The sequence below is a fragment of the Hyperolius riggenbachi genome, chromosome 12 (assembly GCF_040937935.1).
Source record: "Hyperolius riggenbachi isolate aHypRig1 chromosome 12, aHypRig1.pri, whole genome shotgun sequence".
NCBI classification, from domain to species: Eukaryota; Metazoa; Chordata; class Amphibia; order Anura; family Hyperoliidae; genus Hyperolius; species Hyperolius riggenbachi.
The window spans coordinates 37044215-37063110 of NC_090657.1; the positions used below are offsets into that span (position 1 = coordinate 37044215).

At 44.9% G+C, this 18896-nt stretch overlaps 1 protein-coding gene across 2 annotated transcripts in view; it reads left to right on the forward strand.

Annotated features, from left to right (window-relative positions):
• The window catches only part of DDX42 (DEAD-box helicase 42), a 54934-nt gene that overhangs the window by 16405 nt on the left and 19633 nt on the right, over window positions 1-18896 (forward strand). For both annotated transcript variants that reach the window (XM_068263694.1, XM_068263693.1), the window contains exons 6-11: window positions 4481-4633; window positions 9200-9304; window positions 9397-9516; window positions 12888-13064; window positions 17028-17156; window positions 17409-17508. In XM_068263694.1, the coding sequence (XP_068119795.1) occupies window positions 4481-4633; window positions 9200-9304; window positions 9397-9516; window positions 12888-13064; window positions 17028-17156; window positions 17409-17508 (784 nt within the window). The remainder of the gene's footprint in view (window positions 1-4480; window positions 4634-9199; window positions 9305-9396; window positions 9517-12887; window positions 13065-17027; window positions 17157-17408; window positions 17509-18896) is intronic.

An 18896-nucleotide genomic window follows, 5' to 3' on the forward strand; every position in this document is an offset into this window, starting at 1 on the left:
CTTACGTGACACCTCCTGCGGCGCCAAAACCACCGCCATGGAACCACCGCCAGGTACCATAGCTTACACGACACCTCCTGCAGCGCCAAAACCACCGCCATGGAACCACCGCCAAGTCGCAAAGCTTACGAGACACTTCCTGCGGCACCAAAACCACCGCCAGGTCCCATAGCTTACGCGACCCCTCCTGCGGCACCAAAACCACCGCCAGGTCCCAAAGCTTACGCGACACCACCTGCGGCGCCAAAATGACCGCCATGGGACCACCGCAAGATCCCATGTTGTAAGCGACACCTCCTGCGGTGCCAAAACGACCGCCATGGGACCACCGTTAGGTCCCATGGCTTAAGCGACGCCTCCTGCTGCAAAACAAGGAAAAGAAAAAAAATGACCGGGGGAACAGCCACTAGGTCTCATGGGCTACCATTTAGCATAAACGAGGTTTCATTTGCGATTACTTTAATTTTTCCGCCGGAATGGAAATTTGCAAAATTCCGCGGAAATGTAATGGCGACGGAATTTAGCGCTGGCGGGATTCCGCAATTCCGACGGAACGGAATTTGCTCTTTCCGATCATCCCTATCAGGCAGTACATTTTTAAAGGAAATCTGAGACATTTAAAACTGCTGCATTTCTACTTGCCTAGAGCTTCCTCCAGCCCCATGCGCACCATGGGCTCCTTCTCCGTCCTCCGGGGCTGCTCTGTTGACCTGCGGTAAGCTCCAGTAAATTGGCCAGAGCAGAACGTTCGTGGCCACGGGAGCGCAATAGGGGCGTGGCCAGACCGCACATGCGGGGAGAAGCCCGGGAGAATGGCGAGGAAGCCCATGGAATACATGGGGCTGGAGGAAGCCCCAGGTAAGTAGAAATGCTGCGGTTACAACCATCTTAGGTACACTTTAATGTAAATATATGCATAAAATATTTGTCTTTGCTTTGTTTCATTTAATAATTTTATTTTGTCAAACATATTTTTTTCTTGTCGGAAAAAAAAATGCAACACTTTTTGCATATTTTTCTAGCAAAAATTAAATGCTAAGGGAGTTATGATCGAAATCTGAATGTGATTAGCTCACTGCATGCAGTCTTAAGGGGCCCATACACTCAGCCGATTTTCGGGCCGATCGATCAAAATCAATTGCAAATCCGTTGACAGATCGACGGCTGATTTTGATGGATTTCCATCGAACTAGCAGGGTGGAAAATCTAGGTCGATCTGATGAGATTGCTTATCAGTTTGCATTGGCCCTAATGGAAATCTGATGGCAAAAAAATGCCATCAGATCAAATTTCAATAGATTTCAAACTGAAATCTATTAGAATTCTATCCTAGTAAAAAATGTTCTAAAAACACATCAGATAGATAAGAAATCCATCTGATGATCTATCTGCTGCTAATCTGACGAGTATATGGGCATCTTAAAGCTGGCCATACACTAGGCCGATTCCCGCCAGATCGAATGTCACATCGTTCCCGCTACACGCCGAATTTCGATCCATTTCGTCCGATCTCGTCGATCGCTCCGTGCGGAAAATTACCGTCGATCGCCCGCGGGTAGGGAGCGCGCCGACAGGACGGATCTTCCGCCGGTTCCCTGCTCGTTCCCCGCGAGGGGACAATGGCTAGGAATCGAGCGGAAGATAAGCGGCGCCGGGAGGGACGAGCGGAGAATCTAATCTGGCGCACGCGTGGCGAGCAGGGACGCGGCGGGTATGCGCGGGGACGCGGAAGAGGCGATCCGGCGGCTAATTGAGCCGCCGGATCGCAGCCTCATCTACGCGTGTAGATGAGGCTTTATTAGACTATTAGATCCAATGCAACTCTATGGCCCATCGATCTGCTGCCAGCAGCAGATAGACCTAGATTTTCCATCCTGCCAGATCAAATCGAAATCATCCGCAAATCGATGGAATGGGGAATTTGATAGAATTGATTTCTGATCGATCCTATAGAATCGATAATCAATCGATGGCTGAAATTGACCAGTGTATAGGCCCCTTTATTCTTGGTCAGTGATTCAGAAATTATGGGATCAACACAGCAGCCAGGCAAGGAGCATTTTTTAAAGGGAATTTAAATATGGCAGCCTCCATAACCCTTTCACTACAAGTTTCTATTATGCATGCCTGCATCTTAGCTGTAGAGTTTCCTTGCATAATAATTAGTTGTTGAGTGGAATGTCTGTCATGTTATGTTGGTTGTAGAAACAGTCTCCGCCATTAGCTGAGTGTTAGTATACTGCTCACGCATTGTTAAAGAGAACCCGAGGTGGGTTTTAATAATCCTATTAGCACACAGAGGCGGGGTCTGCACATAATGCCCACCCTCTGTTGCTATACTGTCTCCCCCTAGGCCCCTCCCCCCCACGCTCTGCTGTCCCCCATAAATCAAACCGCCGTGCTAGCGACACGCAGTGTGTCAATAGCAGGCTGTTTACATCCACACTGTCACTCTCCGCCGCTCCCCCGCCTCCTCTATATCGCTGCTCCCCGTCTACATCCCGTCCCTCCCCGCTGATTGGAGGTAAGGGGTGCAGGTGGGGAGCCGAGATATAGAGGCGGTGGGGAAGCTGCGAGAGTGGAGATGTAAACAGCCTGCTAGTGCCACACTGCATGTCGCTAGCACGGCGGTTTCTTTTGGGGGGGGGGGGGGACAGCAGAGCGCAGGGGGTCTGGGGAGGACAATACAGTAACAGAGACTGGGCATTATATGCAGACCCAGCCTCTGTGCTGATAGTGTTCTTAGAACCCACCTCGGGTTCTCTTTAAACAGAAAACAATCTCACAGCAGGAAAACTTAGATATAATCCATAAAACAACAAATCACAGCCACTTCATCAGTGCAGATTCACTCCATTCCATATCTGTCTGAGGACATTGTGTCACAGGGAAGTGTCACATGGGAGCCCTTTGTGCCTGAAGTGGGGATGATGCTCTTCTATGTGACATCAGGGGCCTTTCCTGTCTGATGCACAGAACTTGCAGCAGGACCTCTTTGTGGGTTCAGCAGCCTGTATACTCAGAGGGGGTGGCATGTATTTCTGGCATGGGTTTTGCAGTTTCGGATAAGTTTTTATTTTGAAATTTCAGCTTAGTTTCTTGCTCCAGAGTTTGAGCATCAGTATCAGCAAGGATTTCATGGTTAGTGTCAGGCTCTGAGAGGGAGGGTGTAAGTTAGATGTCAATGAGGAAAACTGCCACTAAAGATAGATAAGGGGGCTAGGGTAAAGGCTCATACACACGTCGGATTTGCGCAAACGACCTGTCGTTTGGACATCAAATCGTGCGTGTGTACAGTCTGTCGTTCAGCTGATAAGACTGGACTTATGTGATCCGCTTGGCGGATAAGCAGATTTAGGGTTGGGCACCAACAATGAGGGATACAAAAAGCGACGGTAAGGGTTGCCCATACGTTACTGCTCATCAATATCCATCAATTCGATCATAATGATCACATCTGGCAAATATCAATGCTTCAACATGGCCACCTGACCTATCGCTCAGATTGATTTCGGCATTCGATTTCCAGAAGACAGATGGTCACCCCCCCAAGGATATGTCCAAAAGGCGGCATTTATATAGACTGCTGCAAGGTGGTGGTCATCTGTGCAATTGACAATGACCCGTTATTTCTGGTGGGAAGTGGCCACCTTCCTAGATGTACACAAAACAAAGGAGGATTGTACAGGATTGTATGAGTATAGTTCTACTTTGTGGGTGAAGAACTGCTATTGTTCCTACAGTAAGCCCATCTAATTATGTAATAGTTGGGGAACTTTGAGCATCATCTGCCAGATGCAGGCCTTCACTCGTGTGCATGAACCAGAGATCATTGACTTTAAAGGATACCCGAAGTGACATGATGAGATAGACATGGGTATATACAGTGCCTAGCACACAAATAACTATGCTGTGTTCCATTTTTCCTTTCTCTGCCTGAAAGAGTTCAATAACAGGTATGTAAGTGGCTGACTCAGTCCTGACTCAGACAGGAAGTGACTACAGTGTGACCCTCACTGATAAGAAATTCCCCTTTTTTATCTCTTTCCTGCTCGCAGAAGCCATTTTCTGCTAGGAAAGTGCTTTATACTTGGAATGTCTTATCAGTGAGGGTCACACTGTAGTCACTTCCTGTCTGAGTCAGGACTGAGACAGCCACTTACATACCTGATATTTAACTTCAGGCAGAGAAAGGGAAAAAAAGGAACACTGCATAGTTATTTGTGTGCTAGGCGCTGTACATACACATGTCTATCTCATCATGTCACTTCGGGTATCCTTTAACATCCCCAGGCGGTATACCTGTCATGTGACATTTCCCCAGTTGTTATGTTGATTGTATTTGTCATGTCATAAGCAGCATAGTCGTAAGGTGGCGCTAGTTTACGTTGAAAGGATATTGGGAAAGAAGGAATTAGATATATGAAAATGTAAATGGTTTGTCTGATGACTCATTTATAGGTAATTTTGTCCCCTGCAGGAAGCGTACTTCCGGTACATGGCTGAGAACCCCACTGCCGGGCTTATCCCTGAGGAAGAGGAAGATAATCTGGAGTATGACAGTGATGGCAACCCAATTGCCAGCACCACCAAGCGTATCATTGATCCCCTTCCTCCTGTAGACCACACAGAGGTAAGAGTACAAGCTTCCATGGTAGTACCAATCCTAGCTATCGCCAACGCATTGAGATCTGTAAGATCAATGCGTGGGCAAGAGTGTCTAAGAGACACACGTCGACCACTTAAAGAAATCTGGTGTGGTCGACCATTTGATAATGACTTTGCTGTTGGCTGCATGAGGAATGAATGGGTAGTATGTATGAAGTGGGTCTGGCCCCTATCTCACCGATCTCTAATTTTTCTATAATAAATAAAAATGAATGTTCTAAGAATTGAAACACTAAGAATTGAAACACTGAATGTGAGAGGCGCAAACTCACCATTAAAGAGGAATAGAATTTTAGAAGAATTTGAGAAGAATTAAATAGAAACAATATTGATATAGGCTTCTTACAAGAGACACATTTTAGAGAAGGGAAGATCCCATCCCTATTAAATAAAAAATACACGACCTGCATAAACAATGCAAATCCAGTTAAAAAAAGTAGAGGAGTCTCGATTATCTTCCATAAGAAATTAAATTTTATGACAGAGGAGATATATAAAGATGGGGAAGCTAGATATCTGATAGTATTGGGTAAAATCGAAGGTCATACAGTGACATTGGCCAATATTTATGCCCCGAATAAAGGACAAACTAAATTTATAAAAAAAATTTTGGGTGTAGTAAAACAGAGGGGAAAAGGGAAAATAATTATAGGAGGCGACTTTAATATGGCTATGGATATGGGTGTGGACAGCACTGGGGGGGGTGGGAATATTTCAAAAAAAGAGAAGGATGTATGCCTGGATTTAATAAAATCCCATAAGTTGGTTGATGCCTGGCGTATATTTAATCTGGGAATTAAGGATTATACCTATTACTCTGAAACGCATAATATGTTCTCGCGACTTGACTATTTTTTGATCCCCCAGGACCAACTCCAAGACATAGTAGACATAAGTATTGGTAATAGATCCTTTTCAGACCACGCCCCAGTGAGACTGTCCATAAACGGTTTTAGTGAAATTCACAGCCCTAAAAGCTGGCGTTTACAGACAGAATTACTAAAGGATAAAGAGGTTATAGGAGAGATCCATGATGCTATAAAAGAGTTTTTTGAATTTAATTGCTCCCCCAATATATCACATAGGTTACTATGGGACACACTAAAATGCGTATTAAGAGGCATATTTATTAAAATAAACTCAAGGAAAACAAGAGAAAAAAAAAGTGAGCTTAATAAGTTATTGGAGGAGTATAGTAAATTGGAGAGAATTCTTAAACAAAGTCCGGGAGAACCTGTCTGGTCAAAATGGAATACTATCAGAACTCAGATTAATAAGTTATTAGATGATCAATGCCTAAAATATTATAAAGATATTAGGAGAAAATACCGAATTGGAAGGAATAGATCAGGAAAAATTATGGCATCCTTATTAAAAAAAGAAAAAAGCATAGTGTTTATTGAAAAAATAGAGGATGAGAGTGGTGATCTTCAAATTTCAACGCAAAGGATAGGTACAGCATTTGTACATTATTATCAAAAGCTATATAATCTAAACAGTAGTCTGGGAACAGAAAATGAGTGTCCTTTTTTAGATAAAACTGACATACCACATATCACTAAAGAGCTAAAAGAGTCACTAGAGGCCCCAATAGAGAAAGAAGAATTTCTGAGAGCAATTAAGTCCTCTGCTAAGGGGAAATGCCCGGGGCAAGACGGATTCCCACTGGAATTCTTTGAACAATTTTCAGAGTCCTTGGCTCCTTTCTTTTGTGCAATGGTTAATGAAGATGATTGCGAGATGCTATTTTCTGAAAGAACTAACGAAGCCATAATCTCTTTAATACCAAAGGAGGGCAAATCACTCTTGAATTGTTCAGACTTTCGCCCGATTTCCATCATTAACTGTGATATTAAGATCTACTCTAAGATATTAACAAATAGATTGGAAGAGGCGGCGGAGTTGGTCCTGGGGGAACAACAGTCAGGATTTAGGAAAAATAAGCATATGAAAGACAACATTTATACAGCCATTGATGTCGCACATAGATTTAGAACCAGTAAAAAAGAAGCAATACTTGTAGCAATAGATGCAGAGAAAGCATTTGATAGAGTGTTAAGGTCCTTTTTGATAAACACATTAAAGAAGATTGGTCTAGGGCCATTATTTATATCTAGAATAGCTCAATTATATAGTAATCAATCAGCCAGAATAAAAGTAAATGGTTATATCTCAGAACCATTTGGGATAACAAATGGGGTGCGACAGGGCTGTCCCCTCTCCCCGGTGCTGTTCAATCTCTGTCTAGAGTCATTAATTAGGAACATACAATTGGACTCTCAGATAAAAGGAATTAAAGTGGGAAATGAAGAGGTTAAGATAATAGCTTACGCGGACGACATACTCTTAACTCTGTCTGAGCCTAGAAACTCATTGGAAAAATGTCTGAACTTGTTTTCCGAATATAGTAAAGAAACTAACTACAAACTAAATCGACAAAAAACATATGTTTTAGATCTGGGCTGTTCGTCACAGACAAAAGAAGCTATTAAGGAGTACTCCGGGTTCCAATGGGAAAAAAAATCGATCAGATACCTGGGGGTGAATGTATGCGCACACTCGCAGGATCTGTACAACTGTAACTATGGGAATATTTTGAGGGAAAGTAAAGGGACATTACAAAACTGGGACCGCTCAATTTTTAATATATTGGGAAGAATTGCGATTATTAAAATGATGATTCTACCTAAGATACTGTTCCGATTGCAGTGTGTGCCTATATCCCTCCCGGGTAGGTGGTTTAAGGAATGTGGTGCCATATTACAAAAATTCATTTGGTCCAGGACACGGCGTAGATTGTCGTACTCCATGATCTCGAGAGGAAAGAAGTACGGGGGTTTGGCTGCTCCGGATATATATAGATATTATGTGGGGGTTCACTTACTACGGGTATTGGAATTGAGAATTGATGATAATAGTAGAACTTGGGTAAGACTGGAGGGAGACGATCTGCACCGTGAGTCATTTGAATCATGGGTACCACAAAAAATTAAACGAGCTGTTCTATCCACTCCGCACCCATTGCTGACTCCGTCATTAGAAATTTTTTCTGGGATAATTAAGCAATGGAACTTAACTGAAGGTTCCTCTCCAATGGTGACTCTCGCAGCTGACCCAGATTTTGCTCCAGCCAGAGATAGAGCTTGGTGTAGAGCCAATAAATTAGATACAGATACGAGACTTATCCACATCATGGGTTGTAAAAAACCAAATATCATATCGGTCTTGGATAGAGGGGAGTTAACAACCTTTAGCAAAGTACAACTCAGTAGTTTCTGGAGAGGGTATATAAGGAAAAATGTAACGTTAAGGCACGATATAAACACATACGAACAGTGGTTTTTGAGTAAATTCAGACCATCAAAGGCACTATCAAAGATCAATAATTTATTAGATGAGTTCTCACATAGGTCATTGCCCGCATATGTGGCCAAATGGGAAAAAGAGGTGGGCTTAAAACTGGATAAGAGGTTATGGGATAAGATCTTCCATTCAATTTGGATTATTTCGGATACAAGTATTCAATTAATACAATACAAACTCATAACAAGATGGTATTTTACACCAGTAAGGATGGCAAGTAGTGGCCTAATAGCAAATGATACATGTTGGAAGTGTAGAAATCAATGTGGTACTTTGGTACATATGATGTGGGAGTGTCCTATAGTGAGGAAGTTTTGGGTGGAAGTAGAATGTTTTTTAAAAACTAAGTTTACGAAGCAATTAACTATCGATATTATGGGGGCCCTGTTTGGTGTACTGGATGTGACTCAGGGATTGGGTCAGGTGTGGGAGTCACTGTTGATCTTAGGAACAGCGATTGCGAGGAAACTTATTATAAAATTATGGAAAACACAAGGAGCACCATCTGTTCAGGAATGGGTAACTGAGATGACAACAATTTTAGAGGACGGAATAGACAATGAGGTGGCAGAGGAAGTAGAAGATAGAACACAACCTACCTGTAGAATAGGGAGAGAAATGTGCACATTATGGAATAGTAGGTCATAACTTGAAATTAATGGTGGAAGAGGCCAGTCTCGGAATGAATGGATGGTTGGATGGGGGGAATGTATGAGTAAAGGGATGAATGGAGGTGTTAAGAGGAATGAAGTGGGAGGTGAAAGAAGGGGTGGAAGTTATCTACCGCCTTATGAATTTATTTGTTATGGTAAAGGAAGCAATAGGCCCTTGTAGCCAGTAATGAGGTATAGATAGGAAGTGGAGGGGGGGCCTAGAAAGGACTTGGGACGGTAGAGGGAGGGTGGGATTGGAATCTGAGGATTTAGTATTTGTTTTTTTTTATTTTTGTCTTATCATATAATAAAGATAAATAACGCAAACTATGATGCAAATTACTCCCAACTATAGGAGGTCTCTGATGAAGCCAAGTTAACAGGTTGGGACATGGCTTTTGTTGAGTTGCTGACTGTTTGCAAAGAAAAAAAAAAAGAGTACAAGCTTGTGCTGTTTCCTGTCGAAGATCCTCTTCCGAGTAACTAAACTGTGGATGCCGGTCTTTTCCTTACAGATAGAATATCACCCTTTCGAGAAGAACTTTTATGAGGAACATGAAGAGATCACAGCTCTGACTCCCCAACAGGTGGTGGAGCTTCAGCACAAGCTGAATCTGCGGGTGAGAATTATGGATGCCTAGTGCGGGTTGTGTTGTCTGCTGCACGTGTAGGATTACTCAGTAGTGTAATCCTTTCCTCTGAATATACACAGGTCTCCGGAGCCGCCCCACCACGGCCCGCCAGCAGCTTTGCCCACTTTGGATTTGATGAACAGCTCATGCACCAGATCAGGAAGTCTGAATACACACAGCCAACACCCATCCAGTGCCAGGTGACCCAACTGTGTTTTTTTTATTGTCAGTTCTGTAAGAATACAAGGAACTAAAGCAAAAATAAACAATATCTTCAAAGAAGTGTTTATAGAGGATTATTATTAGATGGTGTAATGCAGGGGTCTCAAACTCGCGGCCCGCGGGCTATTTGCGGCCCTCGATACAATATTTCGTGGCCCTCGCCGGCAAAAGCTTCCTTATAGTTCGCTTCAGTGCTCCCAAGTAATCCGCCGAATCCCTGCCGCTAAACGAGGGCTGCAGAGCCCCCAAATCGCCCCGGGGGGCAATCCGTCGGCATTTCCTGGAAGGGGCAGAGCTTTCAGCTTCAGCTCTGCCCCTCCTGACGTCAATCGCCGCACAGATCGCCGCCTCTCCCCGCCCCTCTCTGTGAAGGAAGAGTGAGAGGGGCGGGCAGAGGCGGCGATGCGCCGCGATTGTGAAATTCCTTATGTGGCCCAGCCTCATCCTGACTTTGCCTCCTGCGGCCCCCCAGGTAAATTGAGTTTGAGACCCCTGGTGTAATGTGTTAAAAATGAAATTGAAAAAACTAAAAATCTAGAGGAATAAATGAAGGAAACAGAGGGAACCGTATCTGGCAGTTGTCATCTTGTGACTGAAGAGTCATCGCACTGAATAGTCATCCCCATCAAGACGGAGACCAAATTACTATAAAAACCAGTGTGGTTCAGCTGCTGCCAATAGCCGGCAGCCGCATTACAGTTTACCCCTAAGCCCACGGCGGCCTGGAGAGGGAATAGTAGTTAACGCCGCCGGGACGTTTGCAAGAGCAGGGTGAGCAGTTTTTGAGTTTGCTCTGTGCTCAAATTTCCTGGTGCCTTAAAGAGACTCTGAAGTCTCTCTTTTTTTTACCTTCTTTTGTTTTAACAATCCTCTTCAGCTTTAATACCAGAGTTAAATCGCCGCATCCCCGCAGCAGAGGAGTGATTTCTTACCCAAGATAAGCCCTGCAAAGCACGCACGGCTTCACTTCCTCAAAGAGGCAGAGCTTTACACTGTAGCTCTGCCTCCTCCGCAGTCAATCTCTGCTGATCGCCGCCTCTCCCCGACCCTCTCAATTTTCTTTCACTGAGAGGGGCGGAGAGGAGGCGGAGATCCGCAATGATTGATTATGGAGAGGCAGAGCTACAGCTCAAAGCTCAGCCTCTCCAGGAAGAAAAGCTCTGCCTTTTCAGGGCAGCATGATCTGCGACCTGCAAAGTTGTAGAACTTTGCAGGTCGTTTTCTAGGTAATCACGCCTCTGGTGCAGGGATGCGTCGATTTAACTCTGGCATTAAAGCTGAAGAGAATTTTTAAACAAAAGAAGGTAAGAAAGGAGACTTTAGAGCAGGCTTTCTCAACCAGGGTTCCTTGAGGACTCTGCAGGGGTTCCTTGGCATTTTCCCTCATCGTGGGGGAAGTATAATAGGGCACATTATAATAGGTAGTACTGTAACAAGAAGCACTAAATTGGGGCATCAGGAGACAGTATAATGAGTGGCAGTGTAATGGGGGTAGTGAAATAAACAGCCACACATACTTTTAAAGACCACGCCTCCTGCAAAATAAATGCAGGGGTTCCTCGAGACCAAAAAATTGTTTGCAGGGGTTCCTTGAGATCCAAAAGTTATTTGCAGGGTTCCTCCATGGTAGAAAGGTTGAGAAAGGCTGCTTTAGAGTATCTTTAATTACATGCATGCCTGGAGAGATGCCAGTCTGGTTTTTGGTAGGCCACAGAGTAGGGTGTTACAGTAGTCAAGACACGATATGATTAGAGCATGTACAAGCATGAGGGGACTTCAGACTTTAGCCTACACCATGAGATGTAGCATTTAGGAGTCCTAACCGTGTACTCATCAGCCAGAGGAAGTTGTGATTTGTGATTGCTCTTTCTGGGATTTCTGGAATACAAAAGCTAGCTGTTTTTATATAAGCTACAGATATTACTGCGACCCATAGAGCCATTTAAACATAATATGTTGGCGCTTTATAAATACAATAAATAAACATACTCAAGAAATGTAACTCAGAAATGATCATTAGTGGTTGTTTGTGGTGACCGTTTCAGAATAAGCAATAAGTGTTGGGCAAGAACTTTCCAACATGTTGGATTGTTGTACAAGAAGCCAGGTAAAGCAGTGTTCCCCAACCCTATCCTCAAGGCCCACCAACACTGCATGTTTTGTCAAAATCCACAGAGGTAGTTAATCAGCTCTGCTGAGACACTAATTACCCCACCTGTGCATGTGTGTGGTTTTCTGCAAAACATGCACTGTTGGTGGGCCTTGAGGACAGGGCTGGGGAACTCTGAGGTAAAGGACACCTGTACTCACTAGAGTTTTTCTCAAGGCAATCGCACATGAAAATGTATTGAGTTTTTTATATTGCTTAAGAGTTGATAAGTTGAGCACCAGTTCAGCTCACTAGATGGCTGTTTTTTAAAGAGAACCTGTAACAAAAAAAAAGTTCCCCAGGCACCTCGGGAGGGGGAAGCCTCAGGGTCCCAATGAGGCTCGCCCCCCCCCCCCCATCCCTGTAGCTGCAGGCAGTCCAATGCTGGCTCCTCCGTAGTCTCCGGCAATCCCCTCCCTCGATAAGCTCTGATTCATTTACCTTTACTGGCTCCAGCGGCGGCGCTGTTGCGTCTCTCCGCATGGAGATAGGGTCTGCTCTACTGTGCAGGTGCAGGAGACTTGCGCAGTAGAGCGGGATGGCAGCGATCGTCTAGTTCCGCCTAACTCCGAGGCGAAGAGCCGATACTGCGCCTGCGCTGGAGCCGGGAAGGTAAATATTTACATCCCCGCTGTTCGGTGAGCTTTATCGCCGCCGTCGTGGGACCGAGGAGAACAGGGGAAGCCTCAATAGGATCCGGAGGCTTCCCCCACCCGAGGTGAGTACCCCCCAGGGGAGGCTTTTTTTGTTACAGATTTTCTTTAAAGAGGAACTCCATTGAAAATAATGTAATAAAAAAGTTCTTCATTTTTACAATAATTATGTATAAATGATTTAGTCATGGTGTCACATGGTGACATTTTTACTGCTGGCAAGTGATGTAGCTGCTGCTTGCTGTTTTGGCAGTTGGAAACAGCTGTAAACAGCTATTTCCCACAATGCAACAGGGTTCACAGACAGGAAACTGCCAGGAGTACTTAGAATTTCTTTGTGGGAGGGGTTTCATCACAATATCAGCCATACAGCGCCCCCTGATGGTCTGTTTATGAAAAGGAATCGATTTCTCATGTAAAAGGGGGTATCAGCTACTGATTGGGATAACGTTCAATTCTTGGTCAGAGTTTCTCTTTAAGGTCTTTCATAACTAACAGGTCATTATTTACTTAATATATTTTCTATTTTTTCCCCTTTTGTTTCTAGGGCATCCCGGTGGCGCTAAGTGGTCGTGACCTCATTGGCATTGCCAAAACTGGAAGTGGTAAAACTGCTGCATTTATCTGGCCAATACTGGTGCATATTATGGACCAGAAGGAGCTACAGCCGGGTGATGGGCCCATTGCAGTCATTGTGTGTCCTACACGTGAGCTGTGCCAGCAGGTACTACTAATGAAGCAGGATTCTTATTCAGGGAATTTGATATCTCTTGAGGTGTTTTTTTTTTTTTTATCTACCAGTTGTCAAATCACCAAAAATTCATATTACAGTTATGAGTTTAGGAACAAAGCAGTTTGATATCATCAGGAACTCTGCTGGCCTCTGACATGGACAGGTTGAGTTTCTGGTCGATTTTGCATGAAGGAGCATGATAGGTCTTCTTCATGGTGGCGTAGTGGTTAGCGCTCTCGCCTTGCAACGCTGGGTCCCCGGTTTGAATCCCAGCTAGGTCAACATCTGCAAGGAGTTTGTTCTCCCTGTGTCTGTGTGGGTTTCCTCCGGGCTCTCCGGTTTCATCCCACATCCCAAAAACATACAGATAAGTTAATTGGCTTCCCCCTAAATTGGCCCTAGACTCTGATACATACACTACATGATACATACATAGACATAGGACTATGGTAGGGATTAGATTGTGAGCCCATCTGGGTGACAGTTAAGTGACAAGACAATATACTCTGTACAGCGCTGCGGAATATGTCGGCGCTATATCTCAGCTCTGCCTGTTCAGTAAGCCAGCACCTATTCAGTAGGAGACATTGGGCAAGTCTCCCTAACACTGCTACTGCCTATAGAGCACGTCCTAGTGGCTGCAGCTCTGGCGCTTTGAGTCCGCCAGGAGAAAAGCGTGATATAAATGTTCTGTGTTTGTCTATATAAATACTAAATAATAATGTATGTAAATGGCTGTATCTGTGATCCTTGGACTAGCTACTATCTTATGAGAGATCTGTATCCTAACTGAATACATTCCTGATAAAATAATATGGGGCACATTACCTGTGTTACTATGACACACGGGCTGCACATCACTGATCTAGGAATTGACGGGGGGGATAACCATATATGGATTCTCTTCCAGTGTTTTTCAGAGATTGCATATTGTTAGTTCCGCACTAGATCAACACGTTGCCATGGATTAAAGTGGCCTGAAAGCCAGCATTTCTACTTGGCTCTAAAAGATTCCTCGCAGCTTGAAAGCTACTATCCCCCCCAAAAAATTTTAAGCAGAACATCACTGAAATGGTTAAACAAAAGCACTTTGTCCTGCTATTCAGCTTCAATTCTGCATCCAAACTGTAGATAACAGTATCTTTGTTTACATTCCAATGTTGTTACAATGTGTGTAAACACAGTCTAACAAGTGAAAAGGAGTTCTCTGTGCTTCAGACACACACACAGTTCAGAAAAGCTTATTAGAAGATGTTAATATATAATAAAAAGCAGTTTGAATAAAATGCAATGCCAGCTTTCAGTGTATGATGAACTACACTTTGGAAACTTGTAATTTGTAGACAGACAATATTACGTGTGCACAAAAGCAAATATGATAACTGTATGAGTAATAAAAAGCAGGAAAACACATTTTTATTGAATGTTATGTCGGAATTTCAGGCTACTTTAAGTGTGTCATAAATTCAGCATTCGTGTAAGTGTATATAAATCATTGCCCCAGCCCCACCCCCTAAATAATTAGCAGTCAGGAGTAGGGATGATCAATGAGATGCAAATAATTCCAAATTGTTGCAGGATTATGCATATTTTGAATGCAAAATGATGCAGCTTGCAAATGGACCAATCAGGTCCCACCAAGGTTTAATTTGATTGGTCCATTTTCAAGGCACATATGTTTGCATACAGAATTTGCATAATTATGCAGCAAGTCAGAATTTCAGTCTTATTGACCACACTTAAAGAGAGTCTGAAGCGAGAATAAATCTCGCTTCAGACCTCATAAATAGCAGGGGTACGTGTGCCCCTGCTAAACCGCCGCTATCCCGCGGCTTAACGGGGGTCCCTGATCCTCCAAATCCCCTCCGTAATGCGGGGGAGCGCTTCCTGGTTGGGTCAGGGCTAACCGCCGCAGCCCTGCCCCACGCGTGTCTGTCAGCGCGTATCTCCGCCTCTCCCCCGCCCCTCTCAGTCTTCCTTCACTGAGAGGGGCGGGGGAGAGGCGGCGATGCGCCGCTGACAGACGCGACTGGAGGCAGGGCTGCAGCCGTTAGCCCTGCCTCCAGGAACGACCAAGTCTGCGACCAAGTGTCGCAGTGGGGGGTTTGGGGGTGAAGGGACCCCCGTTTAGCGGCGCTATAGCTATAACCATGAGCTCTGAAGCGAGATTTATTCTCGCTTCAGAGTCTCTTTAAAATTCATACACACATCAGACCATAGTCTTTGGAAAATGAAAGATCACAGACCAATTTTACCCCCTTCCATGTAGTATGAGAGCCATACCTGCACAGTCTATTCTATTGAGCTGAACTCCCCATCAGACAGAAATCTTTGCAAGATGCTGCACACATTCAAAAGATCAGTATCTGCAAAAGATCTGTTCCTGCCAAAGATCCGTTCCTGCAAAATGCATTCATAGTCTATGATATCTGCAGATCATCATACACACCTTGTTTAACAGACATTCATCTGCAGATCAGATCCACCAGGATGGATTTTCAGATCTGCAGATGAATGTCTGATCTGCAGATGAATGTCAGTTAAACAAGGTGTGTATGATGATCTGCAGATCTCACCGACTATGAATGCAATTTGCAGGAACGGATCTTTGGCAGGAACAGATCTTTTGCAGATACTGATCTTTTGTGTCTGTACAGCATCTGTGTGTGCAGCATCTTGCAAAGATTTCTGTCTGATGGGGAGTTCAGCTCCATAGAATAGACTGTGTAGGTATGGCTCTCATACTACATGAAGGGTGGTAAGATTGGTCTGTGATCTTTCATTTTCAAAAGACTATGGTCTGATGTGTGTATGTGGCCTTAGGAGCATGCACCTGTTTGAACCTACAGTCATTCCATAAGCGGTTTTGGAGTGATTGCAGTTTTTGGACAGATTTTAGAGTGATCTTGAAACAATTGTGTTTTTCATGCAGAAGTAAGCTCAAGATGGATACTGAGCTGACCCAGGATGAATATTAAAAATAAAAAAAGTATTTACCATGGAGCCAGGCTTTGGACACAGGAAAATGTGTTAGGCCTGGTCTCTACTCTGATCGCAATTGGCAATGATAGAGTAAATTCCTTCCATTACAACTGTTTTTTTATTATACATTGCCAGGTTAATTTGTGACTGAGTAAGGTGTCAACAGATCATTAACCCTCCTGGCGGTAACGCCGCACGTAGATTTCTCAGGCCCTGCCGGGCCGATTTGCATAATTTTTTTTTTTTTGCTACACGCAGCTAGCACTTTGCTAGCTGCGCGTGCACACCGATCGGTGCCGATTCACCACTACCCGCCGCGCCGCCCTCCCCCCTCCCCAGACCCCATGTGCTGCCTGGCCAATCAGTGCAAAGCAGCACTGCGGGGTGGTTCAGGACTCCCTTTGACGTCATGGCGACGGGGGAAGCCCTAATGGAAATCCCGTTCAGAACGGGATTTCTGAACGGGCTTGATCGCCGGGGACGATCGAAGAGGGTGGGGGAGTTGCCGCTGCACAGCTGCTGTCATGTAGCGAGCCCTAGGCTCGCTACATGATTTTAAAAAAAAAACCTGCTGCGCTGCCCACTGGCGGTTTTTAATAGACCGCCAGGAGGGTGAAGATTGTGTTACAGATATTAAGCTGTGAATAGTGTGGCAGCTCCGCTCGACATAGCACTCAGATGGACCCGCTGGTCCTCCTCCACTGTACTAATATAATATGTAATTCGGAATGTGCAAGGTATATGACAACCTCTTTGTATATCTCTGCTATTGCTGTGACTACCTTGTATACTTTTACTATATTGCTGCTACTGTACCATCACCGACCCTCTATGTGCCAAAAATAATTCCGGGTACAACCTGCACTGTACTTGGCGAAATAAATGATTCTGGTATAGTCTGTAAAGCACTGGTGATATCTTGGTATATGAAAACAACAGTATGGTAACTACGGTGCATGTTGTATGTTTCAGATTCACAGTGAATGTAAGCGGTTTGGCAAGGCATATAATCTGCGCTCTGTGGCTGTGTATGGAGGAGGCAGCATGTGGGAACAGGCCAAGGCTCTGCAGGAAGGAGCGGAGATTGTAGTCTGCACTCCGGTGAGTATAAGCAAGCAGCCAACTGCGGGACTACAAAACGGGAATTATATTGCCAGAAGGCCTAGCCATTGGCAATACTGTCGTGGCTGGCGGTGCTATAATATTGGAGCCTTATGTACTAGAATGGGAGCTACAGGCAAATATCAGCTGATCAGAAACTTTCTGTTAATAAATATTTAACAGCTGTTCTAGTTTAGAGCAATTGATGCTAGTTTCTCTGCATTCCAGACTAGAAATGTATTTTCTCCTTAGGGGCGTCTGATTGATCATGTGAAGAAGAAGGCCACCAACCTGCAGCGTGTCACCTACCTCGTGTTTGATGAGGCGGACCGGATGTTTGACATGGGCTTTGGTAAGGTGACCAGTCTGTGCTGGGAGCTAACTTGTTGTCTCTGTCTATGGTGAAAAGAATCCATCCCTGTACAGGAAGGGAAAACAAATTATCTAGCAGGCCGCAGGATTAATACATTTAAAATATATAGTAATCCTTTTCAACCATTCCTAGAACTAAAATGTGTGGGTGGAGTTGGCCTTTATTGTTTCAAATCCATTCTGCATGAACTATTCAATTAAAAATAATCACCATTCATCCCTGGCCCCCGAATAGCATTGAGACAATGCTCCAAACAAGGACCTGTACCACCTGCAATTAGTGCAGAATTCACAAACCAACCTTGCCACTGTCGCATTACACCGATCCTTCGCTCACTGCACTGGCTACCAGTAGAATGAAGAATACTCTTCAACATTGGACTGCTGACATTCAAATCCCTGCACAATCTGGGCCCTGGATACATGAAGGACTTGCTGAAGCTGCACTACACCTCTCACAACCTCAGATCAGCAGGTTCCATAAACTTGTTCTCTCCCAGAGTGCACCTCAAACCATTTGGAGCTAGGAGATTTCTGTCATGCTGCCCCTACTCTTTGGAACTCCCTACAGACCGCCCCATCCCTGGAGCTATTCAAATCCAGCCACCCGTAAAGCCTGGCATTCGCAGACTTGTATACCGTATTTTTTGCCGTATAAGACGCACTTTTTCTCCCCAAAAAATGGGGAGAAAAAGTCCCTGCGTCTTATACGGCAAAGGCAGGGAATCCCAAACTGATGATCGCACGCTGATGCAAACCGCCGACCCGCCGCAACATTGGGGATTCCCTGCCGCGTGTGTCTGTGTCTCTGCTCTGTCCATCCCCCTTGTCAGTGTCTCTGCTCTACTGCGATGTGTCCCCCTCCTTCTGACCACTGAGTGTCTGCTTTGTCCCACCTGCTGTTCTGTGTCTCCGCTCCCGTGAATGTTGTGGCAGCCAGCGTCTTACTAAATCCATGCCGCCTGGGATCGCCGATGTCCTGGCATCCCCCTGTAGCGACCCACGCTTGTGTAGCTGGCCGCTCGGTCCCGCCCGCTGGTCCGTGTCTCAGTTCCCCTGAATGTTAAATGAAGTGTCAGCCAGCGCGTACCGAATCCATGCCGCCTGGGATCGCCGATGTCCTGGCATCCCTCTCTAGCGACCCGTGCTTGTGTAGCTGGCCGCTCGGTCCCGCCCGCTGGTCCGTGTCTCCGTTCCCCTGAATGTTAAATGAAGTGTCAGACAGCGCGTACCGAATCCATGCCGCCTGGGATCGCCGATGTCCTGATTTCCCCCTCTAGTGACCCGCGCTTGTGTGATGTCAAGCTGGACGTAGGGGGCTGGACAGCGCAGCCACACGGGTTAGAAGGGGACACACACCTAATACAC